Source organism: Lathamus discolor, chromosome Z (genome assembly GCF_037157495.1).
Source record: "Lathamus discolor isolate bLatDis1 chromosome Z, bLatDis1.hap1, whole genome shotgun sequence".
Lineage (NCBI taxonomy): Eukaryota > Metazoa > Chordata > Aves > Psittaciformes > Psittacidae > Lathamus > Lathamus discolor.
This window is the reverse complement of record NC_088909.1, coordinates 5,431,224-5,454,376: the sequence shown is the minus strand read 5'-3', so window position 1 is coordinate 5,454,376 and position 23,153 is coordinate 5,431,224. Positions and strand designations below refer to the sequence as shown.

The 23,153-nt window shown below is 37.0% G+C and overlaps 1 protein-coding gene across 3 annotated transcripts in view; it reads left to right on the top strand.

Annotated features, from left to right (window-relative positions):
• Positions 1-23,153, top strand: part of CDH13 (cadherin 13) — a 533,860-nt gene that overhangs the window by 401,134 nt on the left and 109,573 nt on the right. For all 3 annotated transcript variants that reach the window (XM_065662579.1, XM_065662578.1, XM_065662577.1), the window contains exon 8: positions 12,414-12,554. In XM_065662579.1, the coding sequence (XP_065518651.1) occupies positions 12,414-12,554 (141 nt within the window). The remainder of the gene's footprint in view (positions 1-12,413; positions 12,555-23,153) is intronic.

Genomic DNA, 23,153 nt, shown 5'->3' with positions numbered 1-23,153 from the left:
ATACTGTTTAAGAGCATGCTGCAGGCAGCAGAGAACAGTGTGCTTCTGGACAATCATCAACCTACTAATACTTCACCTTCGTAACAACAAGCAAGGGGAACTGGACAAGATTTGGTTTCGAAAACTGTCCCTGTGACACAGTTCTTCCCATGGCTAATCTGAGCGTGGAAGTGCTTCACAGATCCACAGATCTACAATATAGAACTTCCTAGCTTTGAAAAGGTCTTTTAATTATGTTATGAGTGCCTCTTCTCGGGTCTTCAAGGAAGTCAAGTATCCTTTCCTACCTCTTCTTTACCTGCTAGCAGTGCCTCCCATACCATTCTCTCCTTTGTTGGTTTTACTGCTTTTAGCCTGTAAGAACTGCCTAGAAATGGGACTCACTCGGTTGTAGTTCCCCGACTGCTCAACCCCACACCTGCTCATATCCTACCTCATATATTCACCTCTCCTCTGTCTCTCCATGATGGTAGTTGTTATTCACTTAGTGTAGTTTGTCCTTCCTTAATAGAAAACAGCTGATTTTTCTCAGTCATGAACTCTTATCTTAATTTATTTCTTAATTCTGCAAATTAGTGGTGACTATTTGTTTTTCTTTACAGGGTATTTTGGGAATTCTCCTGAAGGAAAGTTTTATAAAAAAACCCCACTCTGTACAGCAACAGGCCTCCAGAAATTTCTGACAGAGTAACACAAATGAAGGATATTTTGGTACCATGCTTAGTACAAAATATGCCATGCAGTCTTAGCTCACTACAACTTAATTGGTACCAGTTCTATACTTTTTAATTTTACTTTATATATGATATAAAGCAGTTATAGCAATGCAATATTTTAACGGATTAACTAATGTCTCATTAAAGCAGACTGCATGAGATTTCTTAGGACTTTTTCTAGTGCAAAAACCTGTTTAAAATGTTCAAGTGATTAAAATGAAGACTGCATCACTGAGTGTTTCTACCTGAGTAGACAGTTGTACTATCTGTGTCCCATGGGAATGTGTCACCCAAACCTCTTGAAGCTGAGGGGAACTTTTCCATTAACTTTGAACTCATGGTCAGGATCATCATAAACCTGCCAGTCCTGTCACATCTCAGACCTCCTGGCAGAATATTTCCTTGAACAGGAAGACCAGGACAACAAGTCCTCAGGAGCCTGACATAAATATTTTATGGTGATACTTCAAGGGTGAAAGCAGACAAAATCAGACAAATATTTACTTTTTGACAATACTATTACTTCAGGCAGATTTTTTAAGAAATGGCATAGCATTGCAATGAATACAAATATCACGTACTTATTATAAAGCAAAATATATTTCACTGAGACAAAGTCTTGAGCAAGATTTTGGGCCAGAAAGCTACATTGCTAAACATTTAAAAGGACATATTGCTGCTGGATTGTACAGAAGGGAAGCTGTTTATACCTCATTATTATTTCTTATTATTTGAGCAATGTGTCCTATATCTCATATCAAGTACCTGCCAGGGTTCTGATGATTAGGCCTTTTTTTTTTTTTTCTTTTTTTTTCTTTTTGTGAGATTTTTCTGTATATCCAAAAGCAAGGCATGTACTTAATCATTCAAAGTCCTTGAAAGGAAAATTACTCTGCATACATGATCTTCACACAGTTTTTATTTTCTATTGGCTTTCCTCTAAGTTACTACACTAAATTGAAACTATTAATAGATTGTATCTTGCTATTGCTTATGAAACAAATTAATTGGAAATCTATTCCTTTTTTATAGTGCATGTGAAAAGCTTTTGAAGATTGATTTATAGAAAGAAGTTGTGTACAATTCTAGTGCACAGACATCAATTTATAAAAGGAGCAACCTCTAGCAGGTTAACTTCCCTATTGTCCACTAAAGCAACTGTACTACAGTGCAAAATCTATACAAAGCAGTGACAGAGTCTAAAAGTGAGAATAACTTAGAAATCTTAGTGTGGTTGCAAGAAATAAAGCCTGACTTTAGTGGGGTGGAGGGGAGTTGCTTTATTGGTAGATGCTCTGAGAAGATATAAGTAGGATTATGAAAGTTTAGCTAAAATACAACTTATTAACCAAAGCAGAAAGTAGAGGAATTCTAAAGAAAGCATTTAATTACTTTTTATCATGAAAGAAAGCTGATAAAAAGATATGTAGGATTAAGTAAGAAAAGAATAAAATAAATGGAAGATTTTTTAAAAGGAAAATTCCATTGTAAGATCTTTCATTAGAAAGTAAATCCTATGGAGGAGCTGGATTTTCACCCCATAGTGCTATAAGCTTTTTGGTAAAACAGCAATAGTGTAATTGAAATCCATTTTACACCATTTTCCCTTGGATGTCTTAGAATTAGATCAATTTATATTCTGTGGGTATAACCCAATGAGAGTATAAATGCAGCCACTAGAATTGTTTCTGTCTATGAGCAAAGCTAGTATCATTTACTGATTCATTACACTCTCAGCAGGGTCCTTTATTTCAAAAGCTACCTGGAATTATTACTAGCAATAGAACACTAACCCCTAAAAAAAGATTTGCATAAAAAATCAAGTTAAAAGAAAACTTATAATAGTGATTAAAAATAACATTTCATGACTATTTTGATTAAATACCAAGTTTAAATGGTAAGTATCTCAAACAGACATGGAAGGCTTTTTTCCTCCAACTCCAACTTAGAATGCGCCTATTTATCTAAAATACTATGTTCCTGACAATATGCCTGAAATAATAGTAATCACATTAATATTTAACAATATAAACATCAGGCAAAGGTTATATATCTGGAATTATAGAATATGTTTTTTGCATTAGGGTGCTAATTTTAGAAATAACCTCTTTCTGCCTAGGCCTGCTGATGTACGGTTGTCATAGCAAGTCAGTAATTGAGTTTTCTGGGCATTTTGACCACTGTTACAAATTTGCAAAGCAGATTACACAGCAGAAACACAATTTCCATCCTCACCTTTATAACATTGCTTTCTGCTGTGGGAATTGGTATGTTTATGAAGGGAAATATAATCTAAGTGCACCTAATTTGTGAGAATGTGATTTCTGACATTAACCCAGTGAGCTTCATTTTGATTCATTTCATAACAGATTATGTAAAGATTTGGCATTAGGGAGGTATCATAAAACTTATTATCTTTTCTTACCTAGGCAGAGAATATTGGTTTAGATTATTATAAACTGAAACTCAAAGAAAATGTTCATTTTCAGCTGCTGTGCAAAGTTCCTCAAGAAACCTCTTCCACAGTGATCAAGTTGTAAACCTTAGTGAGCAAATGGCTTTGTTCAAATTCTTCTGTATAAGCTGGGCCCAGAAATAATGCTAGGCTTTTGTAAATCCAGAGGCGCTGTTTGGGGGTAAGGATGAAGCAACTACTTGAAAAGCCTCTGAAAAAGGTGCTGTCAGATATTTTATCAGATGGTTCATCCTTGTTTTGTGACTGCCATGATCTTGTGGTGACTCAGCCACAGTTTCTATCATATCTATCATTCTGTATTAGTCGGGGTTCTATCATTTCTTGTTCCTGCGTTTGTCTCCTTGCCTGGTCTGGGGTAAGAGGGTGCTGTCATAGTTAGATACTATAATCTCCATAGCTGTCTAGCTTATAGGGGATCGCAAGGCTATTTCACCATTAGCAGATAGAACAGACCAGTAGAAGCAGATCTGTAAAGCAAAATAGTTTATGCTGAGGACCTCACTGCCGTACTGTACAGTGTAATTTTTCATCTGGGACAGGTCTAGTATGGTCCCTTCAACTGAACCACACTGATGGCTGGAGAGAGTTAGGTGATGCCCAGGACACATTTTTCAGTTGAATTTTGGAGGAAAATCCAGCTGCCACACTCTGAATATGCATTTAGGGTTTGAAGTTTAATGAGGTGAAGAAGGGCACTGTATGGGTCTAGGAAGATTAGTATAAGTGGTGCATCGGCATCCAAGCAGATCTCAGTGAAATAAGCTTGCTTAATCTAAATTCAGCCCTGGTGAGATTATAGATGGCTTGATGGTGGCACATAATAAAACAATCAGCATTAGGTTTCACTTTGTTTTCTGCAATCCATTCCTTCAAAATTGTGTGCTAGGTAGTGCAGTATGGGAGTAGAGAAGCCTACACTGTCCAGGATTTAAGCTGTACTAGAGGTTTGTTGCTTGGCTCAGAGATGATTTTGTAAGGAAAGAGGTGTTGGGAATAAGTTTAGCTTGAACTGTTTCAGGTTTTACCTCTGCCTTGTTCAAACCCACTTCTTGGCACCCTAAGATGAAACTTTAGCTCCCCTCTGCCTCACTTTGAAGATGCCTTTTCTGGGACACACATTCCTGAAAGGAATTATTTATCTTTCAGAACTCTTTGGTATCCTCCCCCAAAGTCTGCAGAAACCACTTCAGGACTTCTTGAGCCTGTTTCAGGCTCAAGGAGGAGCAAATTGAGGCAGCAATAAGCATGCTTGACAGAGCCTTTTTTTCTGTCTTCCGTGAAGGATTCCTGTGTTGCAGGCTGCAGGTATAATGTGTGCTTATCAATGCGATCCCTGATAACTGACATTGGCTGCTGTCCACACAATTTAGGAAAGTAATTTGTTTCCAGTAAACAGAAGGGAGTGCTGACAAGCTGCATGTTATTGCTTTTGTATGAAATATTTATACCATGGATTGATCGCCCTCTCCAATGGGTTAAATGCCTAGAACTTCTCATTAGCTTCCAGAGTCTGTGTTGCAAAAACACAGGCACAGACATCCTCTTGTGATTACTGATGAGCAAGAGTTCTCTAATTCTGATGTGAGTGTACCTGCAGCAAGGCAGATATTATTACTATCTTCTTCCTCTTACGAGGAATCTGGGGACTCTTTTTCAAAATGTGCTTTTTGGCACCTTTGGCTCTCGAGCTTTTGCTGCCATGATGATTTGGAAGGCAGCCTCTTGCACTTAGTTCTGCTTTGTTTTAAATGTGAAACATTTAAATGGAAACCTGCCAGTTTTACAGGAGACACAAGCATCTTATATTGTGGCATCAAATCATATGTGCACGTTCACACCCCAGTGGAGTGTACTGATGCAGACAGTTATTTATTCTGAAACAAACCTCTTGATATGCTCTGCTGTTACCTTTGTAAAAATAACCCAGTATGAACTGGCAGAATGCATAGTAGTTTCAATATTCCCTTAGAAGTGTATTAATCAGGAGATAATTCTGGGGAGAATGGTGGCTGCTGCCCCCATCAGACTGTTAAAATTTCTGGTTATATGTTCCAAATTTAATGAAAAAGTCCTCAGAATGTTTTGCTTGTTGGCACTGTTACAGTGTTCAGTGTTCCCAAGCTTCACTTCCCAGTAAGGCTTAGGAAGTGTTAACCATCAGGGAAACTCTGTCACCCATTCCATCAGTAGTTTTATCCGAGTGAGGTTAATGTGAATAGCATACAATGTTTTGTACCCAGTATCAGAAAAATAAGAGGAGTATAAACACCAGTAGGTGTATAGTCAATAAGGAATAGATGTTATCATTTCAGCAGTGTTTTGGTACTCTGTTAAAGGACCAGGTTAGCAGAACATTAGGTGCTTCATATACAAGAATGATCGAGTGTTTCTTTTTTGCGCAAGCTCTGTGAAAGGGGAAATTAGGAACATGCAGCACATGGGAAGGTGTGTTAGGACAGTGTGTCACTGTGTAAAGCCAGAGCAGTGAAGAATTAGGGATAATGGAAAGGACACCCCAACTTAGGAAGGCTTCATGACAGCATTATGAGTATCAGCTTCAAAAGAAGCTTACAGCTGCCTTAGCCTCCAGCTCACCTCCCTCAGAGTTGCATGCTTCATCTCACAACAGGTATGTCTGTGACTGCTGGAAGGTTGTGCATGCTTGAGGCAGCGAGTTGGACCACCACATACTGGAATTTGGAGCAACTTAGATCTAGCAATCATGAATATACATGCCCTTTAAACTCAGGACAATCCTTGGAAAAGTGCAGCAGTAATGATAGTTTCAGTGACATATAAACACAAAGGGAATGTTTTCATATAACAGGGACTATAGTTGCATATAGACTATAATGTAGCTCTCTTTATTCAGACGTAATACTGGGGAGCAGACGCTCACTATAGCTATTGTCTGTTCTTGACAGACGTTTTAGATGAGATGAGTGTGGTAGTTGTATTCCTGACACCTCCAAGTATGAAATAAAAGTGAAATGATTAAATGCTCTAAAATCAGCAAGAGAAGTTACATAATAACGGATGCTTTCACACTGGAATGAAAGGTTTCTGTGGTAGTTTAATTATGAAGAACATCTGAATTTGTTCCTAGAAAAAAAAAAAAAAAAACAAGAAACAAAAGAAATTGCATACATTGGTTTAGGAGGAAAGCTGGAACATGTCTTGTGTTAAAAAAAAAAAAAAAAAGAATGATTTAATGACATTTGACAGTATTTTCATTGGGACATTGTGATTCATATTCACCATTTCTATTCAAAATTATTAGAGTGCTTTATATTTGTAGCATGGTGGACATTGGAAATGTTTCTTTTCCCAAAGCATGAGCATCTAGTGAATAGCTGTTGCAGGTCAACATGCCACTCTGATCCACATAAATTATACTCTGGAAATATCTTGGCTGGTAAAAATTAGTATTAGGGGTACTAACATCAATGGTGGCATATCTTTTATGATAATTGAGGATTTTGTTTAGAATACAGAATATTTGTTCTCTTAAGGTTTGATTTTGTTAGCAGCTTAAATAACAATCATAATTTAAATGGAAATGTCTCAGACTAAATGGGGCTTCAATCATTGTTCTGTCCAAGAAACTGGTGTTATCTACCCAAGGAGAAATTCCTTATTAATAACATTCTCAATGTAAGGATGCTCCCTTAGGTGAAGCTAATGTCTGCAAAATTCTTTGGTGCTTGTATGTAACAGTCAAGATGCACATTTGTACAGTGAGTGAGCAGTGAAAGATAGTTTTTCACTGTAGATCTGTAATATTTCTCAAAAGAAAGCTTGTCACCCATCATGGCTGGGAGCTTTCCCCATAGTGATATGAATTCCATAGCAAGTCTAAATCCTAATTTGCATATCAGTCAAAAATAAATTTACACAAAATATTGGAAACATGCACATACTGTTCCTGTATTTCCATGTAAAAATAAACCAAACATATCCATATGTATCAGCCCTATAGTTATGGCATTCTGAATAATTTAAAGTCTTGATCCTATACATCATATGTATTAAAAAGTAACAGATTTCCTCTTGATGGAAAACATATATTTCTGGTCAGGAAACCTATTTATATTTAGTACTTTGGAGCAATTTATTTCCTTTTTAAAACAGCAGATCCTAAAGGAGACATTTAGTCTTCCTTTGGATTCCAGATATACCTATCAACTATATGTTTCCTATGGGTAGTAAGTAGGTATTGATTTTCTTCATAACAGACTTACATTATTGCACTGATTAAACTTTAGACCTTCCTTTGTGATGTAAAAAAATGGAAATTGGTAAGCTAAAGAGAATTTACATTACAAAATTGTTTGGGCTTTTGTATTCATCAAACTGTAATTCAAGCTCTGAATTTAAAGCTTCTGTGTATACTACCCTTTTTATACTGCAACAATTAGCATGTAAAATACATGCTGATATTGCAATTATAAATGCGTTATGTCTGTTAGAATTGCTAATAGTTACGTTGCTTCAATTTTTTTATTCTATATTTGTCAAAATCCTAAGAGCATACTCTGCAACAATGGTAGATTCAATGTTGATATTGTTGCTCAACAAGAACATTGATTATGCCTTAATACGAGATATTCAGTACATAATATATGCGATTATCATCTTAAATGAACACAAGCATTTATTTAGCATCAACTGAAATTATTCAAATTCTAAGAATTTTTTTTGTCTGGTTAGTATTATGAAGGCATTAGTAACAGCTATGATATGATAGAACACTACTGATATAGTATTATGCGTGCATACATAGTTTATAAAAAGAATTATAAATAGAAGTGTTGAGGCATAGTTGCATTGTTGCAGAAAGTAATATCCACAAAATAGTAAACCCCCCTCTCTACTGGTAATAAGTATTAAAATAGCCTAAAAGGATACTTCAAATCCTTACAAGAGTTTTGAATATTCTATGTGGTGTTTGTTTCCCACCTACTGTTTGCTTTCGTCTTAGCAACAGAGTGCTTAAAGTTGGGAATTCCTGTTCTCCCCAGCTGATTTTAGATGAAGCACTGAAGTGTCAAATGAAGGCTTGGGTGTGCTGATACTAATGGATGTGCAAATGGAATTGCACATCCATTGTTTTTCTGGATGTGCAATTCATAGGTATGTTACAGTAACTGGAGAGCAGTGGATGAAGTTGTAGCTATAGGCACTTCATGGGGAACACCCAGCCAGGAGGAAACACTGGAGAGATTGTTTCTGGAATCCATCATTATCTGCTTTAATTCAGCACTACCTAAAAGTAGCCACTTTGTTTGTTCCACCTGTGTGCAGCTGCACTGAACTGTTTGTTTCCCTCTGTGGTGATTAGATCCTGCTGGCTTTGTCAGGAATCTGAAAAAGTGCCTTTCTGGCTTCTCATTGCTTTACTAGTGCTGAACCAGTTATGTCAAGGCAGCAGGGGAGAGAAATCTGATAAGAATGCTAACACTGGTGAGAATGGCAGTGGGAAGACCTTCAAGGGAAACACTTAAGGCACAGCTCACCTCCTTGGCAGACCAAACAATTTGCCAGTGTCACCCCTGCAGTGGCTAAATGACTGGAGTGAAAATTTATGGGGACAGGAATGGTTCTCCTGCTGTAATTATACAAACCCTCTCAACAGTGTTTCACTCCACAAAGTCACAGTTGATAAATAATAACCCACAGAAGCAGTGACTTAATGTTCATTTATTAAAATCATGTATTATCCGTTTTATGTTGAGGGTTGTTGCAGGTTTGTGTTGCTGGAATCTCACAATCCGAATGGCAGTAATCAGATTGGTTTTGCAAGAGGTGCTAGGTCACTGCTTTGAGAAGCAAGAGGCCTGGGTTTAGTGACGGGCAACATCATGGTGGGACAGCAGTCAGAGCAATTGTGGGGTCCCAAAATGCTACTGGTAGTGAGTTCTGCTCAATATATACATTTGTACATATTTATACATATGTGTATATATGTATATATTTGTATACATATATGTATACATATATGTATATATGTATATATTTGTATCCCTTACCTGCACAGTGTAGCAGGGATGGGGAAGGTGAAGGAAGGCTGCTTTCCTTCTCCACTGCCCCCTCCAGGAACACTCATTTCTCACAAGATGGAACCAAGTGCTCCCCTTTATCCCTTGTACTGGGGTAAAGGTCCTAAGCCCAATGAAGAGGGAAAAGCCAGGGAGCTGCTGTGGCAGCTTGCACTGCAGCCTGCAGCCTCAGGGATGCCCCAGCACAGACCTGGGCCATGCACATTACCATCAGCTGAAGAACGGTTAGTAAGGGCACAGGGAACCATGTTCTGTCCACAGGTCTCCACTCTTGTGTCCCAGGATTTACCAGTAGTGTGATAAATAACACAGATCCAAATTGCTACTAGTGCCTGAATTGACTGGGCTAACGTATGAGAAATGCTAAAAAAACCTTCTGCGCAATCTCCTAGTGTAAATAGAGTGTCTGATGGGAACACGGCTTTGCTCCGGGTTTGGATTTGTTAGGAGCTGCTTTCTCTAACAAAGCAAATATTTGGTGACAGAACTAGATGTAAAAAGTGTTGTTTTGCAGGAAAGTGTGAAGTACTCATAATGATATGAAATACTACTCAAAATTCAATGTTTTTCACATTCTGTTGTGAGCTTAAACATTGGACTCCTGTCACAGAAATTTCTGCTGCAGTAGACAATTTCTAGCATAAATGGACCTGCTTTCAATAGAAAATAGGACAGTTTTTAAAGGAAAAAAGACCAATTTGTGAATAAAAACGGGCTTCTTTCTGAGCAAAGAGGCTTATAAACATGAAGTGATAAATGGCTTTGCAAGTTTTCCATATAATAATAACAACTTCTTAATCAAAATAATGAAAAAGCTGCTCCTAGGGGAGGGGGAGAAAGCTCCATTAAGGTTTTAATCCATTGAATATATTTTAGAAAATAAATGTATAAAAACTGTAAATTTTGTTCTACTCTGTCATTTGAATTTGTGTCTGAGACATGTCATTAATATTTCTTTGTGTATATTTATGATGTTATAAATCAAAATCCTGTTCGTGCTTTGCGGCCTTCTGAGATTAATTTCACAGAATAATGTTGTAAAACTTAAGAAAATCCATTTCTTAGGATCCCCTACGTGGCAATGGCATCTGATTTTCTAGTAGTCCATATGTTTTTAGAACTAAGTATATCTTCCAGCTTGACTCATGGATTATACATGCAAATAAACACCTTTGTAATGGGTGATCTGATGAACACATGACCTGGTTACTTCTCTCGTGGCCTAAAAATGCTTCAGGATCCAAGTACTAAGGAATTGGGATCTCCTTATTGCATGTGCTCCTCTGGACCTGTTCAAGCAAGTCCTGAGGAAGGCCACAAAAAGTATCAGAGGGCTGAAGCACCTCTTCTATAAGAAAAGGCTGAGAGTGCTGGGCCTGTTCAGCCTGGAGAAGGCTCTGGGAAGACTTCTTGTGGCCTTTCAGTACTTGGAGGAAACTTTAGATGGGGACAGACTTTTTAATAGAGCCTCTTGTGATCGGACAAAGAATAATGGTTTTCAACTAAAAAAGGATAGGTTCAGACTAGGTATAGGGAGGAAATTTTTTATGATGAGAGTGGTGAGGTAGTGGACCAGGTTGCCCAGAGAGTTGGTAGATAACTCATCCAAGGGAACATTCAAGGTCAAGTTGGATGGAGCTCTTTGAACAACCTGGTATAGTTGAAGATGTCCCTGCTCATTGCAGGGTAGGGTCAGTTAGATGACATTTAAAGGTCCCTTCCAAACCAAACCATTCTATGTTCTCTGCTATGGGATAAGCCCTACTTCAGCTTCCTTGATTCTGCTTTACCTATGGGTGGTAGACAGAGATCACTGTGCTGCCATATGGAGTTCCACACCAGTTTTCTCACTGCTTGTTAATTGTCCAGAAAAACATTAAAGGACAGAGAATGTATGATGTCGAAGACATCTTTATAAGAACTTGGTTCTTATAAAGACAGCTGGTACAGCTGGTCTGAGGTTCAATTAGCCCTCTAGCAGTGGTGCCCTAACCACCCTTTCAGGCATCACTATGTTGCTTGGCCCCTGTGATCCAGGTTTTATTTTTCAGGATCTGAAAAACATTCCTGAGCACACCTGACATTCTTACCGGATAGTTTTAAAGGTGTCTGCAGCACTTTCTCATCTGTGTCCTCCACTGATGATGCAGCACGTAGGGCCTTTGGGCAGATGGTTCCTTACACGTCAGCCATACAAATGGCGACAATATTCATTTTAATTAAGTGCCCAGTCTTGTCTCCAGTGAAATCCACGTCAAAATTCTCTGTGAGTTCCGTGGGAGCAGGTTCTGATTCTGATCACAGTTCCCTTTAATAGGATGTATTACTATCCCATTGTCCAGCTTGCAAACAGATGTGCTTTCATGCCTGATGCAAGAGCTGAATAAGAAATGCTGTCACATTCCCTTTGCAGAACAGTAGCCACAATTGTTTTTTTTCCAAGTTATAGTTGTCTTTCAGTGGAGTGAAATTAAGTATGGCTTTTAAAATGAACCTGTGCTGGCTGGTTCTATATTAGGTAGGCAGCTAGTAACCATGCTATAGGAATTGGATATCTTAGATGTAAATCATTACTTTTATTATACACATTTGCTTTGTACAATAACAGGCAGTCTACCAATTTAGAAACTGCTTGTTTCTTACACTGAAGCAAACTTAGATTACCATTCTAAATGCTAATAAAATTAATGTGACTTAATAAAATAAAGTGAATTTATGTGTAGATTGTGACATTAGCATTTAACTGTATACTTATCACAACACTGAAGAAACAAGCTGCTAAATATTGGTGCACTGAAGTGTAAGTTTACTCTTTAAGTGCAGGTATATATTAATTTCTTTCCTCTTTCATAATCTCCTTAAATAACAGGATAGATTATGTACTGTTTACCAATATTATAGTATTCCTTCATACTGTATTCCAACTAAGGTTTCCATTGTAGCAGCTGAAGCTCATAGAAAGCTGTGTTTCTGATTTGGTAAGACACTGTGATAACCGTGATCTCTTTCTATGCTATGTTTTAGCATGTAAAATTAAGTTTCAGAATATTTATTTATTATTTTAATGTGAATTAAAAGTAGATTGTAATCTGATGTGGGTTGGGTTTTTTAACCTTTCTTTTTCTGTTTTTGTCTGGCTGGTTTGGTTTGTTTTTTTTTCAGACAATGGAAACTCCACAATATGAACTAGTCATTGAAGCTAAGGATTTGGGTGGCCATGATGTGGGACTATCTGGTACAGCAACCGCCACTATTGTTATTGATGACAAAAATGATCATGCACCAGAATTTACCAAGAAGGAGGTAAGAGTTTGCCATCTGTGTTCTACAAAATGGTGTATGTAATTGGTTTATTTCTAAATATAAAACCATTCCTTAATGGAAGAGAATACTTAAAGACATCTTTTTAGCTCAATGTGACAGACTTTTCTGGAGCTGCTCTTTCCTTTTTTTACATTAATAAATTTCAAAATTCCCTCTTGTCTACATTCCAGCTTAAGGCTTTTGATGGTCAGGAACATGGATGAAAGCAACATGTTTTGTCCTGGATTCAGTATTTCACCTGTGAGACAGCTAGTCTTGTCAGTTCTGTAATGAAACTCTAGTCCTAAAAGCTCTACATTTAACCTACAGGTGGAATTTGCAAGGAAAGTTTTTTTCCTGCAAGTTGAATTCCACTGAAGAATGCTGAAAAGTCTGGAAAAAAAAAAAAAAAAAAAAAAGAAAAAACAAAACAAAACTTAAACCCAAACCAAAATATATTCACTGCCTGCAGGAGAGTATAATGGTGCTACAGCAACGTTTCTGGTTTCAGGCAAAGCATCTACCAAATTTCCTGCCCTTTTCACACTGCTCTCTTCCTTCTCCTACATTTATTATTAATCTGATTTTTTTAATTGTTTCTTTTTGCCTCTGGTATCTGGAGAGGATGAGGCAGTGTCAAAAGTTTTACCTGATAACAGCTAGTTTGGATTTTGCTGTAGAAGTTTCCTGAGGCTCTTCAGATTTTAAGGAATATTCCCAAAAGATGAGAGGTAAGCTTGAGGGATGCTGATTTTAAGGTAGTTTTAGAAGAAGGAAAAGAAAGCCGATTGCTATCGAAGTCTTGAGCTTCTCCTTAAGGTATGTTTTTACTTTGTTTCATTTTTCTTTTCTAGCCTAATTTTGGCAATTTGACAACAGATAGCTTTGAAACAAATTACAGCAATTTTACTTCAATAATTATTTCTTTTAGAAATGCAAAGTGGATAACCAGATTTAAAAAAGGTTAGAGAAGGGTTTGGGGGGCTTTTTTTTTTTTTGTTTTGGTTTGGTTTGGGGTTTTTTGTTTTGTTTTGGGTTTTTTTTTTTTTGTTTGTTTGTTTATTTGGGGTTTTTTTGTTTAGGAAAAAAAAGGAAACAAGAAACCATGACAATTTTTGCAAACAAGAATATTATTTTTCACTAATCATTGGCAATTGCTATGATTACTTAAGTAAATGATTTGGCAAGAACATTTCAGTACCATGGAAAGCCTGATTCAAACCTTTTAAACCTCTAAGTGATAAGTAAGTGGCTTTTATCAAACTATTAATTCTCTTAGAATTACCCTTTCGATCAAGCTTTTAACACTCTGAAAGCTATTTCCTGACAACCAATAGTTAAAATATACTGAAAACATTGTATTTTTTCTTTTTTAGTCCTCTTTTACATGTAAAAATGGAAATGTAAATGTGAAATGTAAAATAAATGTAAAAGGAAATGTAAAAGGAAAACTCAGTCAGTTTAGAAATAGGAAATGATTGTATTAGCAATATTAATAGCAATTTATGTCAATCAGCGTCATGCCTACTTGAATTTCCAGACACTGAGATTTCTTCTTCTGAAGAAATCTTTCTATAATAATATGTTCTGTTTGACTTAATAGTTTGGTAATTTGAGCAAGTATGCTAAAAAACTTGTGGGCCTGCCTAGGCAGTATCTATTTCTGTGGAAATTCAGACAGTAAAAGGTACTCTGTACCCTTGAAAGTCTGGTGGTCTCAGTATAGAAATAAAATAGCAGGTGTGAAGAGACAGCATTATGTTGCTTTCTCGCACTTTATATCACATGCAAATTTTCCCATAGAGACATCTTTTTTTTTTTTTTTTTTTTTAATGCATCGTGACATGTTTTTGAACTTTTCACTATTTAGGGATGTTAATGACCTCAGAAATCTTCCCTCTGCTTTGCTAAGGGATATTCTTACTCCATGAATAAGGCAGGCAAAATCTGTCTTTAGACATATGGTGCCAGGCCCCTTTAGAAACATATGCTCTATTTAAAATAAGAAGTTATAGAGGAGGAAGGGTGTCTATTAATAGAGCTAATACTGCTTTATTTGGCTTACTGCTTTATGTATTTAGTTGTGTTAAAATGCCAGTTGTATACCACATGATGCAGTACTTCTGATTTGAATAAGACTTGAAAGAAAAAGACATATTCTACAAGATAACAAATTCATTAAATCTGAAGGTTTGATTTCAGAGTGTAACTTCTTTTGTTTAGATTGAGATTGGTTACTTTAGGATTGGGTTCTTATGGTATGGACATGTTTTCCCAGCTGTCTTTCTTCTGTTTGAAGATACTTTTTCTCAATGCGTTTTTGCCTTTTATAAAACAAATGCTTATTTACTGACCTATGTTTTCTTCTGACAGCACAATTTCCACCTAAAATAGCTCTGCCTTTATTTGTCATATATTGTTGATGAAGCTTAATTAAGCCAAGTTTTCAATGTGTTCTCTTCCTCTGTAAGTGCTGGGGTTAAATACATTCCTGACCTGACACAGTGAAAGCCAGTGAAGTTATGAAAGCTAGATGTGTGCAGTAGTCAGGGCAGTGCATGAATGCAAGACTGGGTACTCCAGACTGTGCACTAAATGGTGTTTTGTAGAACGCAGAATGCATTGCTATATGTTTCTTAGTAAATACATGTATTACTTTGATAATGTTAACATAAAGGCAGAAGTTTAATGATTTTTTTTTTTCATAGCTTTTTCCAAAATGGATTTTTTTCCTATTTCTATTTCCAGGAAGTCTTATATATGTTAGCAGATATTTCTTTGTTTTCTCAGTGCAAGGCAATCTAAGCCATGCTTGAGCATGGCTCTGTCCATTGAAGATGAATTTTATCTTTTGCCACTTGACCAATCTCTTCCTTTTTGTTTATCTAGAAGCAAGCTTATGGATCTACCCTTAAGCAATGATACACTTCTGTGTACTTCCATTTACTATATTTTGCTCCTGGGAGGCTAGGCCCTTACACACCTATGACAAATGTTCATTAACGGCTTTATTTGATGTTTTCAAAGAGGTCTAAATGCTCCTTTGTTGCTGTACGCAGTTTTTCAATAGCTTCAACTGGGTTTATGTATACCTTGCTCGAAAAGGGGGCACTTACCTAGTGAACTTATTTTTCCATCTGCTATTTTTTAACCTGCACTCCACACCCATGTCATTCAGGTGCAGTTATGGCCTTCATGGTTAGGGAAAAATTTGTTGATGGTGTGTCAGAGCGTAATCGCAGAAGCTGAGCAACCTGGCTGTGAGCCAACAAAGCACTTCCATTAACTTCAGAGAAATAGTTTAAGCCCTTGAGGTTATAAGTACCTGTCAGGTACTTTGATGGGTTAATGTATGAGACACTGCTTTATGGGATTCAGCCCAGTAAACTATTTTGTTCCTGTCCCATCGTGCTACACACTTTTGACTTGTTCTATTTCATGTGTATATAGAATCACAGAATCATAGAGTACTTAAGGTTGGAAAGGACCTTAAGATCATCTAGTTCCAACCTTTCCTTCCTGTTCATAATAGGCTCTGAACAGAGCAAAAATCAATTCAGACATACAAACAGTAACCTGTTTCCTCTGGGGGTTTAAATAATTTAATCTCCAATGCCTAAAAGAGCAATGTTTTAAAAGCTCCTCCAAAAATCCCAGGTAACAAGATCTACCTTTTAAAAGGTCACAGTAGCTGGGATATTGTGCCAGATTTAAATTATAAAGAATGAAAATAGAGATACTTGCAAAGTTAGTGACCTCTATTTAAAATTTACAACCTTATCTCTATAATATAAAAGAATTTTTAAATTATTTTTGTGAATTATTACTGAATACAGCATGTATATTGTATCACAAAGAGCAACTCGGCATTTCCTTTCCAGCAAGTTCAAGTCTTAGGATCAGCTTTTTTTCAACAGCAAGGGATTACTTATGTGCAAGTAACAAATGAAGCAAAGCAATGAATAGGAATTGATCATTCTAGAAAATCTGATACCTGGTTTGTGTACTGCAGGATATTTAAACTATGTGAAAAAGAGTTAGAGTGAGTGAATGCTAATGGTGCAAAGTATTTTTTTTTATACCTAGCACATTAAGAAACATGAGAATTACTTTCTAGTGTCACTTTAACAATCGGTGACTGACCACGGCAGTGTAGTATGACTGTAAAATAGTCATTTTAGTCTGCAGTTAATAGACTATTAACTATATAGTTATTACATAGCAGTTACCGTAGTTGAAGTAACCACAGTTACTTCACTTTCACTATAGTGACACTGTAGTTGAAGTGTGATGAAAAATTAACTGTAACATCTGCTGGAAGCCACAAGCTGGCAAATCCTCTTGTATCTGTTCCTGTAGTCATGGTTCTGCTCAGATTTTCCCTAAAACATAGTGGAGGAAAAAAAACATTTTTTCAACATAACAATGGTATGGATTTGACCCATTCCTGTCTACCCTTTCTCTTCTAAAAAAACAATGATTCATTCTTCTGGTCTTACACCATTCCTGAATGTAGAGTACATGCTCAAAACTGTGAGTCCACTGAGTATATTTGTTTTCTGGCTTCTGTCCTGGTTTTTTAAAGTATCTGTTCCCAAGGAAGAAGCTTCCATTGCTGCTCTATAGTAATATATTATTTTCCCTCAATATCATATATGTTGTCTTTCCTTAATAAGTGATTTCAGGCACTTGAGAGAAGAATGCAAAGGTGTGACTTAAGGGGATGATTCTTCTACAGTCCACTAGTTCTCCCATCTGTCCTTCTTCACAGATCTGGGACAACAGTACACCACTGAAAGTAGTGGAACACTGAAAAGTAGTGGGACTTGTCAGAGTGCTTTCAGAAACAGGGCCTTCTTTTGGCCAGAGAACAGTCTCATTCGTGAGACAATTCCTCTTTTTGCCACTTCCAGTGTCACCTTCAATGTCATCCATTTCTGGGACAAAGCAATGTAAAATAGAATTTTTTCACATCAGGGAGAGTAAGATTTGGGAAAATATTTTTCCTAGTTTAGATTTCTTTGAATTTGTGTTCTTAGAAATTAATTTTCCAGTTAAACAAGGAAGCTTGCCTCCTGTGAACAGAAAAAACATCAGCAGAGTGAAATCTGAGCTGTACTAGTGCTGCAAGTCTTAAGTCTAAAATATGATTTCCTTACATTTTGAATACCTCCTGTTAAATAGTTTATAAAAGAGTAATAAATGACTAATGTATACTTTAAAAAATGATTCATCAATTCCTGTAGAGACCTGTAAGTGAATAGGTTGCTTGTCATCATGATTTATGGTGGCTTCCAGCACTATCTTCTGATCCAGTTAAGTCACCCTCTGGGGTAAGACAGCCCCTGGAGTACAATATGTATCTCCGTCTGCTCATGGTTCAAAGAGAATATGAGACTTTCAGAGTACCATCTGGAGAGATTTATTTTGCAGCTCAGGTTGTGGAGAAACATGCTTGTAGCTTTGAGAATCCCAGTCTTGATTCTTGGTATTGGCTAAATCATGTTGAGGATCGAATACTCATATAAAGCGCTTTTAAGGTTCCTCCTGGCCACCTTTGCCATAATTCTTTTACAAAAATGTCTCTCTCAGACATGATATTGTTATTTTCCATGCTAGACATACCTTACCAACCAGATCAGACCTGTCCATTCAGTTTTCACATTTAAAACCAAGAAATCTCACCTTCCCTTCAATGATCTGAACATCAGCCCTGGTCCCTCTTACCTTGTCTTTCAGTGAAAATGTTGCCCTTTGGGATTCCTATTTGACTTTATTCCTTTCTCTGTGGGTCTTGCCAGTGAGCAGGACCCTATCTTTGGGCACTAATTCTGTTAATGGCTTATGATTCTCCTTCTCTAGACCCTTATATCTGATTTGGGGAAATCACTAGGGAGGATCATATTGTGCTAAACGGAGCAAAGAGTGCTGTGCTTCGACTAACATACAGTTCAGGGTCATGGCCAAGGCACCATGATCCTGATTTCACTTCCTTGCTGGGAGGGAAGTCACTGAGTCATCCAGACTGAGTGGAGGCAAAGACAGGAGCTGCCAGTGTCAGGCTGGTGAGAATAAGCTGAGCTGGCTTCATTCTATTTCGTGTACCATTCTCTCATGATGGATATCACAAGGCCAGATGACTGAGCTGAAGTACTTGAGCAGCAGTCAGCAGATCTGAATAGATGAGAATAAGCCATTGCCAGGTTAACAGTTAAGAAATAGAGCTGTTCTATGGCCTAAATGTTATGGGAGCCACTCTTAAATTCTAGCAGCCTGTTCAAATCAGAGCAAACTGTCTCCAGCACTGCTTTTGTCATAAGAAAGAGTTTTGTGGAATGAATAAAACCATTTCAGCAAAATCACATGAACAAAATGCCCACTGGAATTTCCATTTGGCTCCCATTTTTTTGACTGTGAGACAATTTACATGCAGAGAAAGCAGAATTCATACAGAAACTCAACAGAGCAGGGCAAAGCCTCTACAGATGTTAGTAAACTTTGGCAGCTTCAGGATGGCTGGGGATCATCAGAGATGAGCTCTTTGGCCTTCTTTGCTTTTTTCTAAATCTGTAAATACAGCTGGGAAGGCTCCTAAAGCATATCTTAACCTTCAGAAGCCCCCTACACTAGGTAAATATTTGCACTGACCTTTTCACTCAGCTTTACTTCCACTTCATACCCTTGCAGCAGTTCACTAACACACTTGACTTATCTGAAACTCCAGGTGCCCAAAAGCCTCTTTAAAACAAATGGAAGACATTAGCTGGTATATTTTTCACACCTGAAAGGCAGAATTTAATTTCTTTGTTCGTGGAAAATAATGGAAATGTGTTCAAGGATTAGAATTCCAAATGTGTCTCTGTCGTCTTAACCTAACTACTTTCAAGTAACTTGGAAAAATGCCTGTGATCAAGAAGAATGTTTGTTAATATTTCTGAATGGTATTGTGGTGATACCAAGCGAAGGACATCTGGAAGACTTATTTAAACAATCTGGCTAATGAAATTACCTTTTTTGTTACTTTTTTTCTTTTTCAATATTGCATGTCAGTTCTTATCAGAATTAGCTGGTTTGAGTTTTTTTGTGTGATGCAAAATGCTCAGCATCACTCAGGATTGAATTACCAATAACCTTAAAAACAGGCACTTTGCTTTAGCATTACAAGTAAAAATAGAATAACTTTAGAGCAAGGAAATAAAACAAACATGCTTATTCTGTGCAGTAACTGAAATAGAGAACTGTTCAGCAAAAAGACAGGGTTTGGAAGACCAGTGTTTCCTGTAGTCATCCAGATTTGTACTGTATGCATGATAATTTGTATTCATGTGGCTTTCAGCAAGCTATCTGCATAACCAGTGTAAGCAATTCGTTCAAGAACTTTTGCAAAATATGTTTAACATTGAGTCCATCCACTTATCACATAATTAGAGCTGGATGCACTGCATAGCAGTAGGCAGCAGACTTCTACATTTATCTTTGCTTGTGAGGGGTAAGTTCATTGCTTTGTTTCTCTCCACCAAGGTCATGAAATACATGAAGTTGTCTACTTAGTCTCCAGAAAAACACATTTCAGTGGTACATAAAACAACAGAGTTCCTGCTTTATAATCTGAAACACTTGTATAAGTAAAGGAAAAGTTCTATGAATAGAAATGATCGCTCTAACAGTGTGAAACTAGGGAGGAACACAAAGGCACTTCACCGTTTTTCGAGATCTGACTTTTTTCCCAGCATTCTTGTTCTCAAAGTCAGCTCACACAGTAAACTTGTATTTTTGCTGGTCCTTTTCTTTTCTATTTTCTGGTTTCCAGTGTTCCTTTCCTACTTTTTTATTTAGTCTCCTTGATTTGTTGTGATCAGCTGATCAGAGCAGTCCTGATGCAGACCTCTGTGTGAGTCCTTTTGTAACCCTTAGGTTATGCTTAGAAGGTCAGCAGCAAACTCAGTGGTAATAACAGCAATTCTCACTACAGCTGGTAAATTCTCACCACAAAACCATTCCAATGCTAACTATCCTCTGAAGACTTCTTCCATCTGCTTCTGCTAACAGCAAATATCCAAACACTTTGAGCAACAAAAAAGCCACAAAACCCCACAATTTATTTCTTTCTACAAGAAATGAAGGTTAATATACTTCCTCAATGTGGTCTATGAAGTGTGAACTTTACGATAGATATTAAGGTCAGAATTACAAAGCAAACAATAGCAGTAAAACTTTTGACTACTAGCACAAATACATGTGGGCAAGTAACTTGATAGTAGGAATTAAAAAGGAAAGAAGGAAAGCTCAAACAAAGACTCTTGAGAGAAGCACAAGCTAAACAAAGATAATGTCTCCAGATCTACTCTTGGACTGCTTATTCAGGGAAGCTGGATAAACATAATTATTATCAGTCTTTGCTAGGAATGGATGTGATTTTCCAGTTAAATATCTTCTCTCCATCTGGACTTTTGCAGTTGCCTTCAAATCAAATTAGGAGTGCTTTCTAGAGATTTCAATTTTAATATAAGTATTAAAATTGGAGTCTATTGCCTGAGAAATTAACTTTCTTTTCCTCTGGAAATTTGCTATTTCACTCTTCTCCGAGAGTAGTTTATAGCATGTTGTACTTTGTTAACTGTCCAAGGAGTTCCATCTTCAACGTTGAGTGCAGGCAGGTGACACGCAAACTTCAAAGAAACTTCACACAATTATTTTAAGGTCAAGATGTGACAGAATGCATCAGTCTCTTGTGTCAAATTACCTTATGGTTTCTGAATTGGGAGACCTCATTTGACTACGTAACATCCATTTGAGTGAAATCCTAAGTTCTGTGTAGAAACACTGTGGTTTCCATGCAGGGTATTCATTGCAGAGTGGCTCCTAAATCATTGTCATTTCATTCAGCCTTAACAGTTTGTAAATTGGTGGGCAGACACCGGGGAATAGATGACCAGGAATTACTTTAGTGGTGCAACCAGCAGATATTTTCTGTGGATTGAAGGGACTTTTACGTACATAAAGGGTTACAGTTCCTCACATGTGGAATGTGGGATCTTAACAGAAACACCAAGAACTCTAAATCTCCTTGTCCGACACAGCACAGATTTGAGAAGTAATAAATAGAGGAACTGTTAGATGCGTAGCAAAGTATCACTCTAATCCCATGAGTTAAGCAACCCACACTGTTAATATGCCACTAGCATCTGTAGGAGTTCTATTTTTAAAGTAGGATTAAACAAGATAACACACTATAGATCTTCACATATTCAATTTGCTCCAGACAAAACCCTATTTAATAGCAATTATACAATATGTGTGAGCTGGTATCATGGTTGCAGTTTCTATGAACAGAAGGGATTTATAAAGCTGAAGTATATTCATACAAAAGCTAATAGTTATATGACTGCTTAGGTCATTCCACTAAAGTGGAATGAGTTTTGTGATCAGTTTATCAATTTCTTCACTGACAAGTGAGATTTTAAGATTTTTGTCAGCAACACTAAAACTGATTTGTCTACTACAAAATTTGCTAACCATCTGTGCATACGAATCAAAATGTCAGGATTATTTAGACAAAATATCCTTTTTCCTTCTGCTCTGAAACAGTAAAATAGTGAACCGATAAAAATCACCATGCTAAAAGGAGCTTTACATTTATTCAAGCAAAATTGTTAGTAAGTGTTATGAAGGAGACTCATTTGGAAAGCAATAAAATACTGTAGGGCTGATCATCTCTTCAGCTTACTGGAATAAAACCAGTGTTGAGGCATTTAAGAGAAAAAATAAACACGGCAGATTAGGGGATTCATACAGAACTTTGCAGTTACAGTCTCTTTTGAAGAAAATGGTTCAGGACTGTAATTTATACATATACTTATACTTTCTACTTTGGCTTATTTCCAGGACTTGTTTGCCTTAGAGTCCCAGATGCTTGTTTTCTTAAAGGGTAGCTGTTTCTCTAGCCAGCTGTCTAACAGTCACTTAATATTTATTTGTTTTTACAAATGTTCTCCCCTGTGCTCCCAGTCCATATGTCACAACAAAAAGTATAATCCCACCACTACAGAGTCTCAATGTTATCCTCACTTTCCCTGTCTAGACTCTGATCCCTGTGAAAAATCCCTGAATCCCAGTTAGTTACCTGACCACATTTGCTTCCAACACTGTTGCTCTATGGCCAATCCTTCTTAGTTTGTGTTCTAACTCCTGTTCTCCTCTTCCACTTAGCTTGATGCAGCTTTTATAGAGATATATTTCTTCCCTTCTCTGCATACTGTGGAAGGTTTCTTCCAGCTACTTGCTTGTCTAGCCTTCTTGATATTTAATTTGCCCAGCACTGAGATATATTGTTGTCTTTTTGCATTATCTTTCAAAATCCCTTCTTCCTGCTTCATCAAACAACCAAACAATACTCTTACACTTTGTTTTTTCTCCCTTTCAAGCCTAGCAGTTAGTCAACAACTTGTAAGGAACCTTCTCTGAATTTTAATAATTAACTTATTTTTAACTTACTCTCCAAAATTCTTGAGCCTGTCATTTGACTCACAGAGCCTGAACACTCAGCGTCCCTTGAATGCACCTCTACTCTCATTTCCAGGTCCCACTTCACTGAGACTA